This window comes from Crocuta crocuta, unplaced genomic scaffold (assembly GCF_008692635.1).
Source record: "Crocuta crocuta isolate KB4526 unplaced genomic scaffold, BGI_CrCroc_1.0 scaffold130, whole genome shotgun sequence".
NCBI classification, from domain to species: Eukaryota; Metazoa; Chordata; class Mammalia; order Carnivora; family Hyaenidae; genus Crocuta; species Crocuta crocuta.
The window spans coordinates 9,471-34,346 of NW_027527920.1; the positions used below are offsets into that span (position 1 = coordinate 9,471).

The following is a 24,876-nucleotide window of genomic DNA, read 5'->3' on the forward strand; positions in this document are numbered from 1 at the left end:
AGTTAAAGCCCCAGTATGGGTGAAGATTCCTTTTTTTTTTTTTTAATATTTATTTATTTATTTGAGAGAGAGAGAGAATGTGCACACACAGGGGAGGGTCAGAAAGAGAGGAAGCAGGCTCCAGGCTCTGAGCTGTAAGCACAGAGCCCTGTGCGGGGCTCGAAGCCATGAACCATGAGACCATGACCTGAGCCAAAGTCTGACGCTTAATCTATTTATCCACTCAAGCACCGCAAGACTGCTTTTAAAAATAAAAAATCTTAAAAAAAAAAAAATTCTGTTACAAATCCTGTTCAAAACTGAAGAAACAAAAGAGTAGTTTGGCTAAAGCAGAAATTGGTTATAAATGTAAGGAGAAATAGGGTGGAGGGGCGCCTGGGTGGCTCAGTCGGTTGGGCGTCCGACTTCGGCCCAGGTCATGATCTCGCAGTTCGTGGGTTTGAGCCCCACATCGGGCTGTGCTGACAGCCAGCTCAGAGCCTGGAGCCTGTTTCAGATTCTGTGTCTCCCTCTCTCTCTGACCCTCCCCTGCTCTTGCTGTCTCTCTCTCTCTCAGAAATAAATAAAATATTTTTTTAAAAAAATAAATAGGGTGGAGAAAGGATAGAAGGACATGGGTTTATCAAGAGACAGGAAGAATTCTACAGATAGGCATCTTGCCAGCTTGGGATCAGAGAGTGAAGGTGAAAATTTCCCAATATGAGGCCCTCCCTGACCACCACTATCCAGAAGGGCTGTCAGTGCCTTTGGGCACCACTGTCTGATGTGGGGGCTGTGCTGGGAAGCATGCAGAGGTCCTGTGGGGTCAGTCAGCGGCAAAAAACAGCTGGCCTTTTGATATGTTAAATTCTTTTTTTAATAGTTTTGCTGCTCTCAAATAGTATTACTGATTCCAAAGCCAAAACCATTCTCTGTTGGTCTTGCGTATCCAGTTGGCTTGTAGGACCAAAACAGCAGCTGTGGCACCAAGATGCACTTATGCAATAGCTCTTCAAGGGGCCCACCCACCTTTTTTTTTTTTTTATCTTGAAACAACAACAACAAAAACAAACTGCGGGGTTTTTTGCTTTGGGGTCAGCAATTTGCATCCTGCTTGGGTGCCTCGGTCTCCCCTCTCCCTCTCACTTTTTCTTCACGCATCCCTTTGCTAAGCCCTGCTCTCTGAACCTGACTCTGGCTTCTGGCCTCATTGAGTAGTATGAATTTTAACCATTTCTACTTTCAGACCTGTTTTCCCTCTTTTGTCTTTCCCTGCTCCTTATAGGAAATTTTGGGTTCAGATTTGCTTGAGGAAAGGATGATGTTTTTTCTTGCTTCTTTGTTGTGTCCATAAATATGTTCTCTACTAACTAGTATTTTCTTTCCTTTCTTTGTCAAACAGGCCACCAAGCAGTTTCTTGAAGAGATCAACAAATGGACAGTTCAGTACAATGTTTCCCCTCTCTCTTGGAATGTGGCTGTCAAGTTCCTCATGGCCCGGAAGTTTGATGTGCTCCGCGCCATAGAGTTGTTCCACTCCTACCGGGTATGTAGCTGGACGCGGACCGGACCTGTGGCATGGGCTCTCTGTGCTGCTGTGCACACTACACACACTGCTTCTTTGAGTGTTCACCCCATTCCCATTAAAAAAAAAACTGTGGTCAATATCCAAGAGCCCTACTTTGGAGTCAGAAAACTCTTCTGAAGAGATGCAGAATCTCTCTAAATTAAAAAAGGAGGAGGGCTCCTGGATGTCTCAGTCAGTTGAGTATTCAACTCCTGATTTCGGCTCAGGCCATAATCCCAGGGTTGCCTTGGACTCCACACTAGGCATGGAGCCTGCTTGGGATTCTCTCTCTCTCCCGCCGCTCTTCCCCTGTGTGCTCTCCCTCTCTCTGAAAATATAAAATAAAACAAAACATTGTTAAAGAAAATAGGAAGATAAGGCATGCTAGGACTAGTTTAAGACTAAAAACTCATTTAGACCTATCTTGTGGGTCCTTCTCATACAATATTCACTCATTTATTCAACACATATTTATTGTATACATACTGTGTTCCAGGTGCAGAGATTAGTACTTAGAAAGAGAGAGTAAACACAGAATTACAGAAAGTTATGATAGGATACAGCTTGCTTCTATGGAAGCATATTTCGTTAAAAGAGGCAAGTAAGCCTTCTTAAAGGAAATGACTTATAAATTAAAATCTGAAGAATGAGTAGGAATCTGACAGGTAGGGGAGTATGGCAGAGAGAATAGGAAGTTCAGATTCCTAGTGACAAAAGAGAAATTGAGCTGAGCAGAAGTGCTCAGTGGGAGTGGGGACATGGCAAGAGATTGAGCAGTAGAAGGAAACAAGGCCATGGGCGCCTGGGTGGCTCAGTCGGTTAAGCATCCAACTTAGGCTCAGGTCATGGCCTCTTGGTTTGTGTGTTCAAGCCCCGCATCAGGCTCTATACTGACTGCTCAAAGCCTGGAGCCTGCTTCGGGTTCTTTGCCTTCCTCTCTCTCTGCCTCTCCCCTGCTCGCTCGCTCTCTCTCTCTCTCTGTCTCAAAAATAAATAAACTTTAAAAAAAAGAAGTAAACAGGGCCAGATCATAGAGTATCTGTTTTTTCTTAAGGGCAGAGAAATTGACTGAAGGAAAAAACAGAATAACTTGATCAGATCTACATCCTGGAAAGATTTTCTCACTGTGCTTTATAGAATGGATCAGAAGGGCTATACTGGAGGGGCGCCTGGGTGGCTTAGTCGGTTAAGCGTCCGACTTTCGCTTAGGTCATGATCTCGCGGTTCGTGGGTTTGAGCCCCGCGTCAGGCTCTGTGCTGACTGCCAGCTCAGAGCCTGGAGCCAATTTCAGAGTCTGTGTCTCCNAGGGCTATACTGGAGATAGACCCATTAGAAGATCATTGTACTTACTGGGAGAGAGATGATTGTGGTGTCATTAAGTGTAGTGTCAGGGGAGAAAGGAAAAATGGGCAGATTCTATAAAAATTGGTAGGACAGGGTTGCTTAAACTGGTGTGTAAAGAAAAAGGAGTCCAGGGTTCCTGGTCTTTGATTAGGGTGGCAGGGTAAATGGTGGTGGCATTCACTAATTTTAGGAGACACTGAGGTAGAGCAGGTGTGTAGAAAGACAAGGTAATGAGTTCAGTTTGGCCATGTTAAGTTTGAAGTGCCATTGGGATATCCAAATAGACATGTTCTCTAAGAAGTTGGAATGTGAATCTAGGGTTCAGATAAGAAATATGGGGGGCGCCAGGGTGGCTTAGTCAGTTGAGCGTCTGGCTTCAGCTCAGGTCGTGATCTCATGGTTCGTGGGTTTGAGCCCCATGTTGGGCTCTGTGCTGACAGTTCAGAGCCTGGAGCCTGTTTTGGATTCTGTGTCTGCCTCTCTCTCTGACCCTCCCCTGCTCACGCGGTCTCTCTCTCTCTCAAAAATAAATAAATAAAAAACATCAAAAAAATTTTAAATAAAGAAGAAATCTGGACCAGAAGTAGTGATTTTGGAGGGACCAAAGTAGAGCTGAGTATCGGGAGCCATGAGAAAGGGTGAGGTAATCCCAGGAGAGTATGAGGAATAGGAAGATGTGTAGGGCAGAACTTCACTTCAGATTTTTTGCTTTATTTGGTCCAGTATTGTCTTAAAAGTTGAATGTGAGTGCTTTAGGTAGGGCATGCACTTGCCTGTAATCTCGGTGCTGCCCTGCCTCTGAATTTGATTTGAGGAATGAATTGGGCAAGAATATAAACAAAGACCTAGTTTGTTTCATTCACCAATGTGTTCCTAGCACTTAGCTCAGTGCCTGGTACATAATAATTGCTCTTCAAATATTTGCAGAATAAATGAATGAGTCAGTGAGTGAATTGAGTGAGCAAATGAAAAAAAAAACCCACAAAAGAGACTCTGACACAGTAGTTGAAGAAATAGGAAAACTGAGAGAGTAGTCTTTGGGATAGAGAATGTCTTGGGGAACCATCAAAACCCTAGAGGAGAAAGCAGGAAACAACCTCCTTGACCACAGCAGCAATTTCTTACTTGACACATCCCCAAAAGCAAAAGAATCAAGAGCAAAAATAAATTATTGGGACCTCATCAAGATTAAAAGCTTCTGCACAGCAAAGGAAATCCATAAAACTAATAGGCAACTGACGGAATGGGAAAAGATAGTTGCCAATGACATATCAGATAAAGGGTTAATATCCAAAATCTATAAGGAACTCACCAAACTCCACACCCAAAAAACAAACAACCCAGTGAAGAAATGGGCAGAAGATATGAACAGACACTTCTCCAAAGAGGACATCCAGATGGCCAACAGACACATGAAACGATGCTCAGCATCCCTCCTCATCAGGGAAATACAAAGCAAAACCACACTGAGATACCACCTCATGCCAGTCAGAGTGGCTAAAATGAGCAAATCAGAGAACTCTAGATGCTGGCGAGGATGTGGAGAAACGGGCACCCTCCTACACTGTTGGTGGGAATGTAAACTGGTGCAGCCCCTCTGGAAAACAGTGTGGAAGTTCCTCAGGAAATTAACAATAGAACTCCCCTAGGACCCAGCAATAGCACTGCTAGGAATTTACCCAAAGGATATAGGAATGCTGATGCATAGGAGCACATGTACCCCAATGTTCATAGCAGCACTCTCAACAATAGCCAAAACATGGAAAGAGCCTAAGTGTCTGTCAACGGAAGAATGGATCAAGAAGATGTGGTTTATCTATACAATGGAATTCCACGTGGCAATGAGAAACAATGAAATCTGGCCAAGTGTAGCAACATGGATGGGCCTTTAGGGTGTTATGCTGAGTGAAATAAGTCAGGTAGAGAAGGACAAATACTGTATGTTTGCACGTATAGGAGGATTAGGAGGAACTTAACAGAGGACCGTGGGGGAGAAGGGGGGAAATAGTGGAGGAGAGGGAGGGAGGCAAACCATGAGAGACTCTTGAATGCTGAGAACAAACTGAGGACTGACGGGTGGTGGGGGGGGAGGGGGGAGATGGACATGGAGGAGGGCGCTTGTGGGGATGAGCACTGGGTGTTATATGGAAACCAATTTGACAATAAACTATTTGTAAAAAATAATAATAAATAAAAGAGAATGTCTTGGGGAAAAGGGAATGTGAGTGGTCAACCTTGTCATGTAAAAGGAGGACTGAAAATGCTGACTGAGTTCACCGACAGGAAGGAAGGTCCTAGCACTGGACCGGGACCTTTCCGTGGGGTAGTTAGATTGAGGGAAAATGAGAATGCAGTAGACTTGAGTGTAGGGGAACTGAGCATGAGTTTAAAGAATCTTGCTGTGGACATAAGAAAACTGAGGTCATGGTAGGTCTTGTTGGAGAAGGTATCGGTGGGGAGGGATGGCTCCATTTTAAGATGGGAGAGGCCTGAGCCTAGAGGATTATGTGAGGGTGTCTGCTTCCAGCCAGTGTTTGAGTGCATATTTTAATATCCTGCTATAATATCACTTCTGATATAGGTTTAAGAAGTTTGACCCTGTACTCTAACAATACATATTAGTTGGATTTCAGTGTTAGGCTTTTTAGTGATTTAAAGCAAAATACCACACCTACGACGCTGAGAAGGTGGCATTGGCTGAGAATTCAGACAACACTCAGTTGGCCTGAAGCATGTTACTAAGGAATTCCTGGTCCAGTTAGTGGACTTCCAAAGTCCCTTATCTCTGAGATGTGATGGTTACATAAAGCTGTCCTGGATATACAGTATTTACATACTAACTGACCCTGCTGTGCTTTATTCTTAGGAAACACGAAGGAAGGAGGGCATCGTGAAGCTGAAACCTCATGAGGAACCTCTCCGTTCTGAGATCCTTAGTGGAAAATTCACCATCTTAGTGAGTCTTTAGGAACCTCTCTTGTAATGTCTTGCTACTTCCTTTTGTACCTGGATACCTTATCCCGAATCTAGAGAGTCTCAACATTTGGGAGCAAACGTGAAGCAGCTATACAGTTTGCACAAGAGTATTCTACTAACAAATGAAATGATGGAGACTCAGTTGTACAGTAGATGGAGCAAAGTTTCTTCTTTGGCCCATTAAGGTTAGTTAAGGAGTTTGGTTGGGTATCTAGCCCATCCTTCCTGGAATCAACCTGCCTCCCCCTAGAGACCACAGCCTTTCCAATAAGTATACAATGGCACTTCTAAGGCAGAGCATGGAAACCACGGTTGCATTCTGTGGTTTTCCCCTGCTGCTTGTTTCTTTTGCCATTCTATCTAGGAAATTAGCTAGGCAGCCAATGTAGACCACCCTTTAATCTCTCTGCAGTTGATGAGTTAAGGGAGCGTAGTTTTTCCTACCACACAAATAATGATCCAAGGAGTGCTGAGCATCAGGCATGGGAGGAAATAAACTTTCTTCAGTTCCTGGAGCAACTGATGAAAGTCAGAGGAGTATTGCCAGCATCTGTTCTCTCCATATGAAACTTCTGTCTAGGATAGGAGAAGCCTTAGTGATTGTTGTGATCTATTTCGTTTCTAAATGTTTCTCGTTTTTGTTTTTGTTCTTGTTCTTGTTTTCTCTAGAATGTTCGGGACCCAACAGGAGCTTCCATTGCCCTCTTCACTGCCAGATTGCATCATCCCCATAAGTCAGTCCAACATGTGGTACTTCAGGCTCTGTTTTACTTGCTAGACAGAGCTGTAGATAGGTGAGCATGAAGATTATCTTTTATTGGGTCTTTATCCAGATGGGGAAATGATAGTCCTTGACTAACTTGATGTACTTAGCAGTGCCTTCACCATGCTCCTAGGATGTGTTCTGGGAAGTGCTGTGAATAGAAAACGTTCCATGTCCTTAAGGGCTTGGCTTGTTTCCAGGCACCAGCAAGATGGTGGGTATTCTGTATCTTTACATGCTTGGCTCTATTTCAGGATAACAGAAGCCGAGAAAGCCAATTGACTAGTTACCTTCAGTGTGTTGAGAAGTACCTATTGAAAGAGAGTGAAGGGGAAGTGACTTGTGCTGCTGGTTCTTTGTGCTCATTTGCCCCTCAATATTGATTTTCAAAACACTCTGGGGTCTCAGTTTCTTTGTAAAATAGGAAAAATGTCATCAGCTCAGAGGATTTTGAGAATCAGCATTCAGGAGAGAAGAGTCCAAAAGTATAAAGTTAAGCAAAATCGTCTTTATCAACAGAGACATGAGCAAAAAGAATTGGCTCAGGTCATTTCTCCATCCTCCTCCAAGGTAAATGGTATTATGACTGTTTTACTGACAGTGAAACCGAAGACCCAAGAAGTTATGTGACTCCTTTACAGTCATCACATTGCAGTCCAGCTGGGCCTAACATCTTGGTTTCTTTGTCCTTGACTGGAGCTATTTGTACCCTCCTATGTTGTCCTTTTCCACAGTTTGTTATTGCACTGAAAGTTGTTGGCTAGTTCTCTGCTGTTAGAAGTGATATATTGAGAGCTGAAACCTGAGATAGTGAACGATAGCTGTGTACAACGTCAGGCATACGGTGGACTCAGAGAGGGTGCAGATAGCCAAGTGACTGTCTGAGGTGAGGCTCCCTGTCTAGTTCACTTCTTGCCGCCTTCCTAATGTTACTTTCATAGTATTTAGCTTCTGCTTTTGACGCTCAATGGGAGATCTGTCCAAACCATACACAGCATTATTTTGAGAAAGGGAAGGTACTAAGGTAAGAAGAGAGGACCAGTGGTCTCGGGACCCTGTACTGCCCCTATCCTGGAGCATAGAATTTCTCAGTTCTTCTTTCCCGTGATTGGTCTTCAGGCATCATTTCCAGAATATATAGGTTCCTTTGAAATCCTTTGGCTCAGGAGAATGAATGAAAGGTGCTTTACCAGAAAATTCACTGGCCTTCTTTCTTGGGCAGCTTAGAGTCAGAGCATGGCAGTGCTTATAGGCTTATAGGCATGCTTATAGGCATGGCAGTGGCCAAAGCTTGCTCTCTCCAATGTGAGCACTGACTGGATCCCTCAGGAGAACCACACGGGTATAAACATACTTAAAATTGTTTTCATGTTGTTCACCCTTTTCTTAAAAGCCCTTAGTGACTCTTCATTATTCAGAAGGTGCAGATAAGATAAATAAGTGTGAATCCTTTTCTCCAAGCGAAATATTCTCACTAGTGAGTAGAAATTCTTGTTTTCCTATGTTAACTTTTCACCAGGATGCAAGAGGAGGAAACCCCTCCTCTTCAGTAAATCTTGCCCTTTCTTTAAGGCTTAACCTCTGTGACTGGTTCCCTTACCACACCAGCCTGTCATAAATAAAATGCTTTTTACTCTGACTTTAACAGCAGTTATTATTACTATCAATTATTTTGTATTGCATTTTGCACAGTCTTATGATGTCACTTCTCTTATACTTTTGTTTTTGATGTTTACCACTAGACTGTAAGTTCCCATGAGGCCAGGGAATCTTCTTTTTCACATTACATAATAGAAAATCCTCACATCTCTATGAGTGGAGTGGAAATGGTATCATGAACTTCCAGATACCCATCATCTATCTTCAGAGTGATCTATTACCAATCTTACTTCACTGATAGCCTCTTACCCACCCTGTGCCTTCAGTTATTTTGAAACAAATGTCAGGGACTATGTTTTAAACATCTTGGTGTTCCTGGGTTAGCATCCAGCTCAGGAATCAAATTCAGTAGGAAAAAAAAAAAAAAGATTATTCTTATTCTTCTTAGTACAGAATTAGCTATTATTATAGACCTCATATTCTGTACCCAGAAAAACAAAAGTCCTGCCACATTTGTATTTATTTCATATGCCTCTATAGGATTGGCAGTTTTCATTCTGCACTGAACCTTCTTTTCATTAAATTCTGTTTCCCCTGGCACTGACTTCTCTTTGTCCCAGTCCTCTGCCGCAGGCTGGCACTGGAAGGGGAGAACCTATAGTTCTTTGAATCTGGCCATTGATGAGCTAATGGAGAAATAGGAAGTGTCCACACCTGGATAATCTACTTAGTAATTGTGTCAGTCGTGGAACAGCATCTTTGATCTTGGTGAACTGTAGTCTCTCTTGAGTAGGGAAAAAAAAGTCAAGATTCAATGCTAACTGTAACCCATTAGGACCATTCGAAACTCAGAAACTGCTGGAGAAACTTGGGTCTGCCTTAGAATTAGAGATATTTGCTGTTTCATGGGTGGGTACTTTCACCATGCAAAGAATTAGGATACAAAATAACATTGGGGCTTCTGATTTCAGGATCGTTTTGTGCCAAAAAAATCTTCTCAATTTTAAATAGGTAAAAAAGCTATTGCTATCATCTGTGAGTAATCCAAACATATGATTTATTCCTTATAAAAATTTTTTGATGTTTTATTTATTTTTTGAGAGAGAGAAAGAGACAGCATGAGCAGGGGAGGGTCAGAGAGAGAGGGAGGCACAGAATCCGAAGCAGCCTCCAGGCTCCGAGCTAGCTGTCAGCATAGAGCCCAACGCAGGTTTCGAACCCACGAACCGTGAGATCATGACCTGAGCCAAAGTCGGACGCTTAATCGACTGAGCCACCCAGGCACCCCACATATGATTTATTCTTAATGACCTTTTTGGTGTACAGATCAGAAGCCGGTAAGATCTGGCTTGGTTGAAGAGTGCAGCTTTGAGAAGTCTTTAGGGAGTAAGGAGATTGAACTGAAGAATACTTTTCATATCTTCACCTGTTCTTAACCTCAATTTAGTAATAAGCTCACCACCTCTTATTTTTCAAGATGCTTTCCCAGCACCATGTGTGGGTTTGTTCTCTTCCTCCAAGTCCTAAGAGAGAAATTCACCGTCAATGAGCTTAGAGCTTTGTTTTACATTTTCCCATAGGTCTGAAGTATTTTCTTAGCAGTGGGCTTCCAGTCCACTGAATGAGAATTCAGTGACCATTTATCATGTACCTATTTGCAAGGACTATGCTAGGGATTACTGGGAGTGATGAACAAAATATGTTTGTGCCCCCTAGGAGAGAATCAGATGACTAGACAATGTTGAAATGCCTTAAGAGCCATAAAATAATCCCACAGGAAGATTTATGGGGCTACAAGGGGGCAAAGGATGGCAGTACCCCCCTTTTGGATCATGGTTATCAGGGAAGTCTTTATGGAAGAGGAAGCTTTTGAGTTGAAGATGGAATGTTACAAAATTTGGATAGGCAGATTCAGAAACCTGGGAGGAAACAGTTCAAATTTTGATAACCTAGATGCTCTGGAACATTTCTAGCCTAGGAGTTTGGCACTTGATAAATATGCATCAATAATTTACAATTCAACTCAATTCTGACACTATCTACCTATTAGATCAGATCCCAGAGGTTAAAGGTTTTCAATTTACAATTCAACTCAATTCTGACACTATCTACCTGTTAGATCAGATCCCAGAGGTTAAGGGTTTTCAATTTACAATTCTACTCAATTCTGACACTATCTACCTGTTAGATCAGATCCCAGAGGTTAAAGGTTTTCAACCCTGCAAGACTTATCTCCCTCACCCCCCACCCCCATACACAGATGCCAGTGGCAAGTTCAGGTTGTCACCTGTGCTTCTTATCAACAAGCTATATAGATTGAAGGTTCCAATGATCTCCTTCTTGGGTTCAGTGAATTTACTAAAGTGGCTCAGAGAAACATTTTACTTACTAGGTTACCGATTTGTTATAAAAGGATATAATCCAGAAGAGCTAGAGGGGAGGGATGCATGGGGAAAGCTTTAGTGAAAGGGGGGCCGGGCTTCCATCCCCTCTCTGAGAGGGCCACTCTTTCAGCACCTCCATTGGGAAGCTCTCCAAACCCTATCCTTTAGGCGTTTTATGGAGGCTTCATCACGTGGGCATGATTGATTAAATCATTGGCTGTTTGAGATTGAACTCAATATCCAGTCCCTTTCCCTGGGGGGAAGGTGGGGTAGGAGGAGGTGTGGGATGAAGAGTACCAACCCTCTAATCACTGGTTGGTTCCCCTGGCAACCACTCCCATCCTTAAGTGATGCCTAAGGGCATTCCAGAAGTCCTCTTATTAACATCACAAGAGACACCTTTAACTCTCTCTTCATTTAGGAATTCCAAGAGTTTTAGCTCTGTGCCAGCAACCATGTTGGAGACCAAATATGTATTTTTTATTATAAATTGCAACATCTCAAGAAGCATAGCAGAAACCAAAGATAAATCATCTCTTTGTAAAACCAGTGTTCTGGGAGGTAGTCCCGCATCTGTCCCAACCTCTGATTTTGCCCTAGGCTTTCAACCCACCTCATCCATCTTATTACTTACAAATGTTTTTGTTCAATGGTTGGTTTACAGCTTTGAAACTCAGAGGAATGGACTGGTGTTTATCTATGACATGTGTGGTTCTAATTATACCAACTTTGAGCTGGATCTTGGCAAGAAAGTCCTAAACCTGCTGAAGGTAAGGATGTGAGAGGGCCCCCTCAACTCTCCTTCAATGGTTAGGATACTTCTTTCCATTCTTCGGGAGACTTCGGAATGATGTAAACTGCAGACATTATGTTCAGTGTAAAGGTCACCTGTAAATGATGACTAAGATTTGCTTCCTCAGAATACGAAATGGTCTTAAAAGTGAAGTGGGAGGAATTAAAATAAGAAACGCACAGGAACTTTCTGAGTCATGAAGGTGGATTGTCCCGCTCCTAGAGTTGTTTAGAATAAGAATTAATGAAGGCCTAGATACGCTTAGTGTCTGACAAATGTCACTTAGCCAGTGACTTTGACTTTTTTTTGTCTCCGTGTAGTCAGAACTATGTTTTACATGTTGACTTCATATACAAAAGTGCATGTTCACTGACCTATACACATGTGTGTAGAGTTCTATATATAGGTAAGTTCTTACTTATCCCAAACTTAAAACAAATTTTTTTAATGTTTGTTTATTTTTGAGAGAGAGACACACAGAGTACGAGTGGGGGAGGGGCAGAGATCTAGGGAGACACAGAATCCGAAGCAGGCTCCAGGCTCTGAGCTATCAGCACAGACCCCAATGNCATTTAAAAAATTAAAAATATATTTGTAACAAAATGTGTTATTTATAATGAGTGGAGAAGAATAAAGGCTATAAGTAGCCTATGGCATTTCAGTGAGATTTTACTGCTCCATGAATTCTTGCACCAAACTTAGAAAAGAAACGTAAGGTTTTCAGAGCTGTTTAGATTTCAGAATCCCAGGAGGGCACCTGGGCGGCTCAGTCAGTTAAGCGTCCAACTTCGGCTCAGGTCATGATCTCGCGGTTCGAGGGTTTGAGCCCCGCGTTGGGTTCTGTACTGGCAGCTCAGAGCCTGGAGCCTGTTGCAGATTCTGTGTCTCGCTCTCTCTCTGCCCTTCCCCGCTCATGCTCTGTCTCTCTCTATCTCAAAAATAAATAAAAACTATAAAAAATTTAAAAATAAGATTTCAGAATCCCAGGATAAGGGTGTGTGGATCTGTGTGTATATATTTGTAAAACAAAACAAAAGCATTTCACAAAACAAGCTTTACCCTTAGTATGTACAGTCACTTTGATTATTCTATTTCTTTCTTTTTTATTTATGTATTATTTTTAAAGTTTATTCTGAGAGAGAGAGAGAAAGAGACATCCAGCAGGGGAGGGGCAGAGAGAGAAAGAGGGAGGGAGACAGGATCCAGAGCCTGCTCTGTGTTGACAGCAGAGAGCCTGATGTGGGGCCCGAACTCACAAACCGTGAAATCATGGCTTGAGCCAAAGTCGGACACTCAACCGACTGTGCCACCCAGGTGCCCCTCTATTTCATATTTTAAAATATTAGTCACGAGCCACCAAATTAATTTAAGGACCCACTGAGTGAGAACCTACAGTGTGAAAAACACTGATCTAAGAGTCTAGGCGTGCTTTGTCATTGGAGCTGGAGAAGGGCTTTACTCTTACAGCTTTAGCGCAGCGAGCGCAGAGGGAGAGTATTATAGGAGAATATTATACCGCGTGGTGTTTTCTGGCCCTTTGCGTTTGTCACGCATCATATTACTAAGATCCCTGTTGTGCCAAAAGGATTGTGACTGGGAACTGTGATTCAGTTCTTTTTATTGATGAGAATGATATATGATTTCTTTTCTTTACAAATATGGAGTTCTACTATATCCAGTGATTACAACTTGCCATTTTTTATTTAACAGTTAATTGTGTCTCTGTCATCTTTCCATGTCATGGGTTACTCTGTGTCAGTACGTGTAGTTCCTCATTTTTCCCCCACCTCACTTTTTTTTTTTTTTTTTTTTTTAACCCCTAATGTGGAGCTTGAACTCACAACCCTGAGATCAAGGGTTTCATGCTCTACTGACTGAGCCAGCCAGGCGCCCCTTCCTTCACTTTTTTTTTTATTAAATTTTTTAAAATTTATTTTTGAGAGGGAGAGAGAGAGAGTGCACAAGCAGGGGAGGGGCAGAGAGAGAGGGAGACGCAGAATCTGAAGCAGGCTCCAGGCTCTGAGCTGTCAGCACAGAGCCTGACATGGCTTGAACCCATGAACCATGAGATCATGACCTGAGCCGAAGTCAGACGCTTAACCGACTGAGCCACCCAGGTGCCCTTTGCCTCTTTTTTTAAAATGGTGGCAGAGGGGTGCCTGGGTGGCTCAGTCGGTTGAGCATCCGACTTTGGCTCAAGTCATGATCTCACGGTTCATGGGTTAGAGCCCTGCATCGGGCTCTGTGCTGACAGCTAGCTCGGAGCCTGGAGCCTGTTTCGGATTCTGTGTCTCCCTCTCTCTCTGACCCTCCCCCACTCATGTTCTGTTTCTCTCTGTCTCAATAATAAATAAAAACATTTAAAAAACTTAAATTTTTATTGATACGTAACATGCATATTGAAAACAAACTTTATTTTATAACTAGTTCTTCTTTATTTTATTGTATTTTGTAGTATCGTATTTGTATTTTTTTAATTTATTTTTTAAAGTAAACTTTACACCCTACATGGGGCTGGAACTTATTACAACCCTGAGATCAAGAGTCGCACACTCAAGGGCGCATGGCTGGCTTAGTTGGTGGGGTATGTGATTCTTGGTCTTGGGGTTGTGAGTTCATGTCCTATGCTGGATGTAGAGATTACTTAAAAAAAAAATAAAACCTTTCTTTTTTTTTTTTTTAAGTTTGTTTATCTTTGAGAGAGAGCATGTGCGTGAGTGGGGAAGGGACAGAGAAAGAGAGAGAGAGAGAGAGAGAGAGAAAATCCCAAGCAGGCTCTGTGCTGCCATCCCAGGGCCTCATGAGGGGCTCTAGCTCATGAACCTGAGATCATGACCTGAGCCAGTCCAACGCACAACCAACTGAGCCTCCCAGGTGCCCCAAAAATAAAATCTTTAAAAAAAATGGGATGCCTGGATGGCTCAATCGGTTAAGCAGCCGACTCTTGATTTTGGCTCACGTCATGATCTCTTGGTTCTTGGCTTCGAGCCCTGCGTGGGGTTCCATGCTACTGACAGCATGGAGCCTGTTTAAGATTCTCTCTTCCTCTCTTTCTGCTCCTCCCCCCACCACCCCCGTTTGCTTGTGCTCAGGTGCTTTCTCTCTCACCATCAATAAATAAATGTAAAAAAAAAAAGTTGCGTGCTCTACTGACTGAGCCAGCCAGGCACTCCTAGCTCTTTATTATAAAAGCAGTTAAAAAGCAACTCAAGGAAAAGTCTCTGACACCCAGTGCCATTCTCCAGAGGATAACCACTTTTTCCAAATTTTAAATCTGATGAGAAAATTTTTTTAAAAACTCATCTTTTGATTAGATGAATTTTAGAGTCATTCACTCATGTTTGGGCGAAATGAAACACTCAGATTTTATTTGGTTATAATGAATTAACAATTACTTAAGGGAGAATTGATCTTTATAATGTTATTATCTCCCATTCAAGAATGCTGTACTTTTTTTTAAAGTCTTTTGCTATGTCTTCCAATAACATTTTAAAATTATTTTATTTATCTTACACATGTCTTATGTAGTTTATTCCTAAGCTAAAAAATATATATATACATACATATAAAAACATAGCAGTCACTAAATATAAATCATCTTTTTTGTAAGACCAATGACTTTCAGGGAGAAAAAGATATGGAGAGAGATAGTGTGTGTGCATAAGTGTTACTATAAATCAGATGTTTTTACCATTATATTTTTATGCTGATTATTATTTATAGGGTGGCTCATTTTTTTCATATTTATCTTTTATACTTAAAATTCTATAATAATCAGAAAAAATTTTCATTGTAGAACATTTTGGACAACCCAGACTAGTATACATTAAAAAGAAATACTGCCTCGGGGCGCCTGGGTGGCTTAGTCGGTTAAGCGTTCGACTTTCGCTTAGGTCATGATCTCGCGGTTCGTGCGTTCGAGCCCCGCGTTGGGCTCTGTGCTGACTGCCAGCTCAGAGCCTGGAGCCTGTTTCAGTCTGTGACTCCCTCTCTCTCTGACTCTCCCCTGCTCACGCTGTCTCTCTCTCTCCTAGAAATAAATAAAAATTAAAAAAAAAGAAATACTGCCTTTGATAATATGCAAAAATAAAAAGTATTGACATTTTTGGGTATGACACTTTATTCTAGATGTTTTTCAATATGGTCTTAATTATGTTCATACAATTTCAAGATACAATGAGCTCCAACAACTTTATTTTATGAACACTTGTAATTGCTGAATAATTGCCTATCCTGCATTTACTATAATTTATTTAACCATTTCTATGTCATTGGATGTTTCTTCCCATTTGCCATAATAAACAGTTTTCTCAACACTTTTTTGTATTCATATCTTTGCACATAAAATAGTTTGCTTGTGGATACCTAGGAGTAGGCTTACTGGATCCAAGGATATAAACATTTTAGGGGCACCTGGTTGACTCAGTCAGTAAAGATGCAACTCTTGATCCCTGGGTCATGAGTTCGAGCCCCACATTGCACATGGAGATTACTTTTTTTTTTGAAGTTTATTTATTTTGAGGGAGAGAGAGAGCATGAGTGGGGGTGGGGAGTGGGCAAGGAGAGAGCACAAGGAGGCTCTGAATTGTCACTTCAGAGCACAATGCAGGGCTCAAACCCATAGACTGTGAGATCATGACCTGAGCAGAAATCAAGAGTCAGACACCTAGACAGCTGAGCCAGTCAGGTGCCCCTAGAGATTACTTTTAAAAAAGAGGATGTAAACATTTTAAATAAGGTTGTAAAAAATAAAAGTAATACTAACTATTATAGAAAATAACAACTCATAATGTTACTTATCAGAGAGAAACTCTGTTTAACTTTTGATATAATTCTTTATAATCTTTTTTCTTTGTGAAATATGTATATAATTTTTTAAACAAAATTAAGGTTATAGTTTTGATCTTGTTTAGTTTAATTAAGATTATATTGTGGGCATTTTCCAAAGTTGTAAAAAAAATCTTTGAAATTTTTATTTTATTTTATTTTATTTTATTTTTAATGTTTTTATTTATTTCTGAGAGAGAGAGACAGCACGAACAAGGGAGGGTCAGAGAGAGGGGGAAACACAGAATCCGAAAATAGGCTCTAGGCTCTGAGCTAGTTGTAAGCACAGAGCCCGCCGCGGGGCTTGAACCTATGAACTGTGAGATCCTGACCTGAGCCAAAGTCGGATGCTTAACTGACTGAGCCACCCAGGTGCCCCTGAAATCTTCATTTTAAAGGTTATATAATAATCTTATTACAGTACCATTTTTATTAACCTCTACCCATTTTCAGACATATATATTCTTTCCAGTTTTAAAGTGCTATTTTTAACTATCAAAAATAAAGCTGCAGTAAACATTTTTGTTCATAAATCTTTGTGTTTCTGGTTATTTCCTTAGGATAGAGATACTTGATCAGAGGATATGCACATTTTTAAGGATATATAATGCCAGATGCCTTCTAGAAGATGTAACTATTTCCCGTCCCATCAACAGTATATGTGGATGCCAAACAGTCATTAAAATGGGAACAGGCCTGAGTGTGTGTAGTTCTTTGCTCTAAAGAAACAGATATAATGGCTTCCACTTTTTATTTATAATTTCATGGAAATATAGGTATTTCTCCAGACTGGTTTTTGATCTGACCTTGGCTTTTTGGGCCCTGAAATAAATTATTTTATCTTTGAGGGAAGAATTGAGAGGTAGTTTCTCAGACATTAGTGAAGATACCCATGGAACATTTTGCTCTAGATGCTATATCTTCTCTATTGGGAATGTTCATGGACCCCCACAGATCAGTGGAAGAGTAGCCAGAGAGTGACATGTCAAATTGAGAATCAGGTTTTTGAAAAAGAATAGGGAGAAAGTAGTAGAACATATTTAGCTACAATTTCCTTTTTGTTTGTTTTTTTATTCCTTAGGAGTAATTTCTTTCCAGTAATACCAATATTACTTGGTATCCCTGCCCATGAGAAGGGCTGGCATATTAAACCAAAGGAAACCAAGAGCTGTGGATTAGGAATGAATACTCTTTTATTCTTATGTTCTGTGCAGATCAGGTGTCTCCTTCCCTTTATGTCTCATTTGACCATGAGTCCACTAGATTGTACTTATTGATTGAATAAATGAATACAAAAATAGATGAAGAGATGGGTTAAAAAATGATTATAAACACACAAATGTCAGAATTAAAGGTTATGAGAGAGATGTTTCTTTCATGTTCTGTTTATTCATGATTTAATTTTTCTTAAAGTTTTTGTAAACAGAACTTAAGGATGCACACATATATGCTGACAAAGGCAGTATAGTTTTTGATCCATAAAGCTTATGTTAATAAGAACATAACAATTTTTTTTTGAGAGAGAGAGAGGGCACAAGTGAACAAGGGGAAGAGACAGACAGTATCCCACAAGGGAAGAGAGAGAGGAAGAGGGTGAGAGAGAGAGAGAGAGAAGCAGGCTCTAGCTCACACGATGTGGGACTAACTGAGATCCTGACCTGAACCAAAGTCAGATGCTTAATGACTGAGCCACCCAGGCACCCAGAACATAACTTTTAAAAGTAAATCAGCTTTTAATTTTTTATTACGTTTTTATTTTAATTTCAATATAGTTAACATACAGTGTTATATTAGTTTCAGGTGTATAATTTAAAAAATTTTAACTATCTCTGAAGTTACTGAAATGAAACCCAAATTAGGCTGTAGACTCCCCCTGCTGGGTAAGGATGGGGACAAGAGCAGAAAACCTATACTTTGGGTCTGAACAGTCTCAGGAGCCAGTGTGCCTTAATTGATACTTTAAACTTTCATGTGTTCTCCATAGGGAGCATTTCCTGCTCGTTTGAAGAAAGTGCTGATTGTGGGGGCACCAATATGGTTCCGAGTGCCCTATTCCATCATCAGCCTCCTCTTGAAGGACAAAGTCCGGGAGAGGGTAAGGCAAGCTTTATTCTCTTTGGAGGTGGATAGATACATTCCCATCTCCAGTGTTGAAACCTGCCAATTAATTCTTTACCTTCAATAAAATTCTCCTGGTTTGTCTCCTAAAGTGCCTTCTGCTTCCCTTAGCATATCCACTTGTATTCTCTGCTTTATTCCTTACTCAGCTCAGTACAGGCTCCCTTTCCCGCTGTTTTCCAAGATCCCTGAAGTTAGGAGCTACACGTTTGTTTGGCACTCTCCCTCCAGAGCGCCTTGCATAATGATAGCACTGAAGGGGTGTGTCTCATGGATAACTCCAGGATAGCTCCTCCTTCCAGAATTTAGCCTAGCGCTATGCATGCAAACTTAACAATCTCTAATGAAATGGCATTAGTTGAACTGGTGTTTGAATTTGTTCAACTGGGAATACTAATCTGTCCCTTTGACCACTGGGAGGTAGGGGAGAATCTCTCACGCTATCTCTCCATTTCCATTTCTGGCATTTTCTCTGAAAACGACTTGTGGCTTCCTAGCTTCAAAAGTGTTTTCTAAATTTATCTTAAGTCTCTTATTATCCCCTGAATGTTCCAGGACTGAAAGGTTATGGTTTTATTCATTCATTCATTTCTCACCCTTGAAAGAAAGGGCATTGACATAATAAGATAATAGAATTGTTGTGAAATATGATTAGAGATGTTTGTAGTATAGAATTAGGAGATTATATCAGTGATTACAATGCAGATCTTTATAGCTGAGGAGACTTGTGTTGGAGGAGGAAACTGAAGACGTTTGGCTCTGTGGAAGTGCTGGGAGACCTAGTGACTGAGAATAGGAGAGGTCTTCTCCAAGGTAACTCTTTGAGAGGACCCCTCAGGCAAGTTCTTGCACTTGTACATAAGTATAAATGTGCATATAAACTCAAAATACATGAGTACCTTTACAGTCCCGGCTCTGGGCCCTGGGAATTAAAAATTGAGGGAGATTTTCCTTACCTTTGAGAAGCTCATGGCCCTGATAATGAAGATACAGACGTGCAGAGAACTGTGGCTCTGCAGGAGCACAGAGGAGAATATGGTCTCTGACAGTCAGGGAGGACTTCACAGAAGAGGTGAGCTTTATAAGCTGCTCCTTGAAGAGGCTGAGGGGGAATAGAGGACATTCCAAGAAGAGGCAACAGTAAGAGAGACAAGCATTCCCATTCCACACAGATTTCATGGAGAACCATCTAGGCTAATGTGGTCCAGTAAGGCTGTATCGAAGCCTTAGGATTACTGTTCTGGCAGTTTTCCTGGGCTACTCTGTCTCTGGGTGGCTGGTCTTATGTTATTTTCCTAGAAAGCTATCTTTGAGAACATCCATACTGAGCTGTGAGTAAAGCACCAGGCTTAGAGTTGCTTTAGTATGGGGTTGACCAAAAAAATCACTACCTGTGCATTCTTAGTACTCAAAAAGGCAAATACCTGCATGAGACGGCACTGCAAAGCCTTGTTAATTGTATAAAAGACTTTGTTCATGGTACCGATCTTTCAAGATATATAAAAGGGCTCCTAATTCCAGGAATGAACTTGATATACATTCTGGGAAGTCAGACACTTGGGAAAAGGACTTTCATCCCAGGCAGATGAACTGCAGCCTACCTCTTACACAAGCGTACCACGTACTTCAAGCAAATCTCATCCCCTTCTTCAAACCTAATATAAACATATTTGTTCTTTATCTTCAATTTCTCTGTCTTTTTTCCCTCTGTGTACTCACATGGTTCTTTCTGGCCTTCCAGATTCAGATATTAAAGACATCTGAGGTCACCCAGCACCTGCCCAGGGAGTGCCTTCCAGAAAACCTGGGTGGGTACGTCAAAATTGACCTCACCACTTGGAATTTCCAGTTCCTACCCCAGATGAACGGCCACCCAGATCCCTTCGATGAGATCATCCTGTTCTCCCTCCCTCCTGCCTTAGACTGGGACTCGGTACACGTTCCGGGTCCCCACGCCATGACCATCCAAGAGTTGATGGACTATGTTAGCACCCGACAAAAACGGGGGATATACGAGGAGTACGAAGACATCCGCCGGGAGAACCCTGTTGGCACTTTCCACTGCTCGATGTAAGTAGGAGGGGTCTGGGCCGGCAGTCGGCTACCCATGTTCCTCTGGCACGTGCTGGCAACAGCTCTTCAGCACCTCATTTCTGTAACGGAGGCTATTCCTTGTGTTAAGGAACATGACTCTCACATAGATGATGATTTTCTCATCCAGAAAGAGGCATCTCCTGCTTTGGTGCTTGTTGCCAATATCCTATACTTTGAAATCTCTGGGTCTTTAGTACCGATAGGGGAGCCAAGTAATAACGATGGACACATTTCAAAATCTTTTTCTGAAATGCAAGTGTTTTTAAGAAGAAACAAAAATGTTGGCTCAAAAATGTGGGCTCTCTATTTGGGCAGTTTCTCCCTAGAGCATTTATAATATATAACATTACTTTCTAAAAAAATAAATAAATAAACGCACACGCACACAGCCACTTTGCTTTCTGAGGAGGGGTACTGGAACACTTAAAATAATTCACAGCCAGCAACAGAAAAGAATTAACTCTTAGGCATTTAAACTCTGTGGGATTTTCCTTCTCTTCAAATCCGACTACAGAACTACCTGGCTAGTTTATAACTGGTTCATAATTATTCAGTAGGTATTGTTGGCCATAGGGCATAGATCATGTCTCTTTACCTCTGCCTTCATACATGTTAGCGTGTTTTCATTGGCTGCAGCAGAAATTTCTGTGTCTCCAAGTCAAGCCGTGTTGAAAATTAGGGAAACTGTCCCGGGCTCAAGGTCCAGCATAGCCACAAGTCCCCCCTGTGATCTATGCAAGTTATCTCCCCTCCCTGCACCCCAGTTTCCCTCTGTGTAATAGGTGATGTTAGTCTCTGACATCTACCTACCTGTGTAGCTTACATTTTGGAATCCATGATTCTGTGAATACCTCTTCCCCCTTGTAATTCCTGTCCAGCTTAGTCAGTGTGCTGTAAAGATTCAGGGAGAGAGCCTTTAAGCAAAACGAAAGAGGGAAAAGAATGAGTTAGGAAGAAGATAAGTAAGAAAGAAGAAGCAACTGAGAAGTCAAGAAGCAGAATAAGAATGCAAAAGGAAGTAAGAGAAAAAACAAGAAAGCAGCGCAGTTTTCAAGAGGAGAGAGTATTTTCTCCCACACAGCTGTTTCTTTCTTACCAGCTTACAGTCTCTGTATGCATCCAGTCTTTCTCCCAACCAGTGTTTTCCCTGTAGTTTAAAAAAAAAAGGTTTTTTAAACATTTATTGTTGAGAGATAGAGCATGAATGGGGAAGGGGCAGAGAGAGGGAAACACAGAATCTGAAGCAGGCTCCAGGCTCTAAGCTGTCAGCACAGAGCCCGACGCAGGACTTGAACCCATGAACTGTGAAATCATGACCTGAGCTGAAGTCACCGCTTAACCCACTAAGCCACCCAGGCACCCCCTCCCCCTGTAGTTTTGAATCAAGGAAGTATTATGGAGCAGAGACAAGTACTGGGCTGCTCCAGGAGCATGCATACTTGTCCTGGGTACTTCTGCTGTGAAGTCCTTGAAATGTCATTTCTACCGTGGTCCCCCTCCACCCAATATAAAAAGCAAGCTTGATTGTCCTCTTGGCATCACCCAAACCAGCTATCATGTTATCGTCAGAGAACACTTCCCAGCCCTGTGGAAGGACTTCCTAGGTTTGACTGCATTGAATGAATGAGCTGCCCACGTCAAGAGCTAGAACCCAGAATCCTCATCAGCTCCGGGTCTCTGTCTTATACCAAGTTCCAGTAAAACTACTTCTACAGAACAAGCTGTGTCTCCCTTGGAATTCTGGATTATGAAGTAGATATCAGAGTACTCATGGTCCAGAATGCCATGGACCAAGACCTTCTTTCTCTTTTTTCTTCTCCCCTACACCATTTTTTCAAAGGATGTTTTTAAAAAATTTTAGGGACACCTGGGTGACTCAGTCAGTTGAGTGTCTGGTTTTGGCTCAGGTCATGATCTCATGGTTCATGGGTTCGAGCCCCACATTGGGCTCTGTGCTGGCAGCTCAGAGCCTGGAACCTGCTTCAGATTCTGTGTCTCCCTTTCTGTCCCTCCTCCACTGGCTTGCATTCTCTCTCTCTCTCTCTCTTTCTCAAAAATAAATAAACATTAAAAAATTTATCATTTTTTGGGGTGCCTGGGTGGCTCAGTTGGTTAAGCATCCAACTTCGGCTCAGGTCATGATCTCACGGTTTGTGAGTTCAAGCCCCATGTCGAGCTCTGTGCTGACAGCTAGCTCAGAGCTTGGAGCCTGTCTTCAGATTCTGTGTCTCCTTCTCTCTCTGTCTGTCCCCTGCTCACGCTGTCTCTCTCCTTCTCAAAAGTAAGTGTTTTACTTACTTTTTTATTTTTTATGTTTTTATGTTTTTTATGTTTTTTTATGTTTTACTAAAAAAATTTTTAAATGATGTAACTCTTCCACATCTTTCAAAAAAATAAAAAATAAATTTAAAAATTTATCATTGTATTATAATTGTAGATTAATATAAAGTTGTAAAAATAACAGAGATATTACATGTACCCTTTCCACAGTTTTCCATGATAACATCTTCTAAAAGTATAATATGATATCACAACCAGGATATTGACATTAATATTATACACCAGTCTGTTCAGATGTCTCCAGTTTTAGAGTATGTTTGTGTGTGTGTGTGTGTATTTAGTTCTATGCAGTCTTTAATCCACATGTTGTTTTGTGTATCCATCACTACAGTCAGATACAGAAGAATTATATCACCACATTCCCTGGTCCCACCCTTCCCCATCCCTCACCCCTGCAACAACTCATGTGGTCTCCATTATTTTAATCTTGTCATTTCAAGAATGTTATTATATAAATGGAATCATATCAGGACGCCTGGGTGGCTCAGTTAGTTAGGCATCGGCTTCAGCTCAGGTCATGATCTCGCAGTTCATGAGTTCAAGCCCCGTGTCAGGGTCTGTGCCGACAGCTCAGAGCCTGGAGCCTATTTCAGATTCTTTGTCTTCCTCTCTCTCTGCCCATCCCTCATTCACACTCTTGTCTCTCTCTCTCAAAAATAAGTAAATATTAAAAAAATAAATGGAATCATACTATATGGAACCTTTTAGGATTGGCTTTTTCCTCTCAGTATAATTCCTTAAAGATTCACACAAATTTCTTATTATTGCTAGGTAGTGTTGCATAGGATGAATCGTTTGTTTAATCATTCACCTGTAAAAGGACAACTAGGTTGTGTAGGGTTTCTGGCTATTACATGTAAAGCTACTATGAATGTTTTGCCTAGGTTTTGTGAACATAAGCTTGCATTTCTCTGGGATAAATATCCATGAGTGTGATGGCCAGGTCGCATGGTAATTGGATGTTCAGTTTTATGAGAAACCGCCCAGCTCTTTTCCAGAGTGGTCGTACCATTCTGCATACCTCCCCCCTCCGCCCCCCAGCAATGAACTAATGATCCATTTTCTTTGCATCCTCCCCAGGATTTGATGTTGCCACTATTTTTTATTTTAGCTGTCCTGATTGGTGTGTAATGAGATCCCATTGTGGGTATAATTTACATTTCTCTAATAGTTAATGATATTGAACATCTCTTCATGTGCTTATGTACCATCTGTATATCCTTTTTGTAAAAATATGCCTTTGCCCACTTTCTGTTTGGATTTTTTAAAAAAAAGTGTTGAGATTTGAGAATTTTTAAAAACATTTTCTAGATATAGGTTCTTCGTTGGATACTGGCTTATGAGTATTTTCTTCTAGCCTGTAGCTGATCTTTTCATCCTCTTAACAAGGGTCCCTTGTGAAGCAAAAGGTTTTATTTTGATGAAGTCCTTTAATCAGTTTTTCCTTTTGGTGTCAAATCCAAGAACATCTAACCCTAGCTTCCAAAGATTTTCTCTTTTTTTTACCTAAAAGTTTTATAGTATCATGTTTCACATTTATTTAAAAAAAATTTTTTTTAAATGTTTTATTTATTTCTAGGAGACAGAGAGAGAGACAGCGTGAGTAGGGGATGGTCAGAGAGAGAGGGAGTCACAGACTGAAACCGGCTCCAGGCTCTGAGCTGGCAGTCAGCACCGAGCCCGACACGGGGCTTGAACCCACGAACCACGAGATCATGACCTGAGTGAAAGTCGGACACTTAACCGACTAAGCCACCCAGGCGCCCCTTAATTTATTTAAAAAATTTTAAATTTATTTCTGAGAGAGAGAGAGACAGTATGAGCAGGGGGCAGTCCGAGAGAGAGGGAGACACAGAATCTGAAGCAGGGTCCAGGCTCTGAGCTAGCTGTCAGCACAGAGCCCAAGGCAGGGCTCAAACCCACGAACCGTGGGATCATGACCTGAGCCGAAGTCAGACGCTTAACCGACTGAGCCACCCAGGCGCCCCCACATTTATTTAATTCTGCGATCCATTATCTAAGATGTAAGGTTTAGGTTGATGTTGATTTTGTGTGTGTGTGTGTGTGTGTGTGTGCGCGCATGCCTACAAG

At 41.5% G+C, this 24,876-nt stretch overlaps 1 protein-coding gene across 1 annotated transcript in view; it reads left to right on the forward strand.

Moving 5' to 3' along the window:
- The first annotated feature begins 1,384 nt into the window (after positions 1–1,384).
- Positions 1,385–24,876, forward strand: part of PTPN9 (protein tyrosine phosphatase non-receptor type 9) — a 41,140-nt gene continuing 17,648 nt past the window's right edge. Inside the window, exons 1-6 of the mRNA XM_077745389.1 lie at positions 1,385–1,525; positions 5,758–5,847; positions 6,537–6,661; positions 11,278–11,383; positions 18,218–18,328; positions 20,093–20,421. Of these exons, the coding sequence (XP_077601515.1) occupies positions 1,472–1,525; positions 5,758–5,847; positions 6,537–6,661; positions 11,278–11,383; positions 18,218–18,328; positions 20,093–20,421 (815 nt within the window). The 5' untranslated portion in view covers positions 1,385–1,471. The remainder of the gene's footprint in view (positions 1,526–5,757; positions 5,848–6,536; positions 6,662–11,277; positions 11,384–18,217; positions 18,329–20,092; positions 20,422–24,876) is intronic.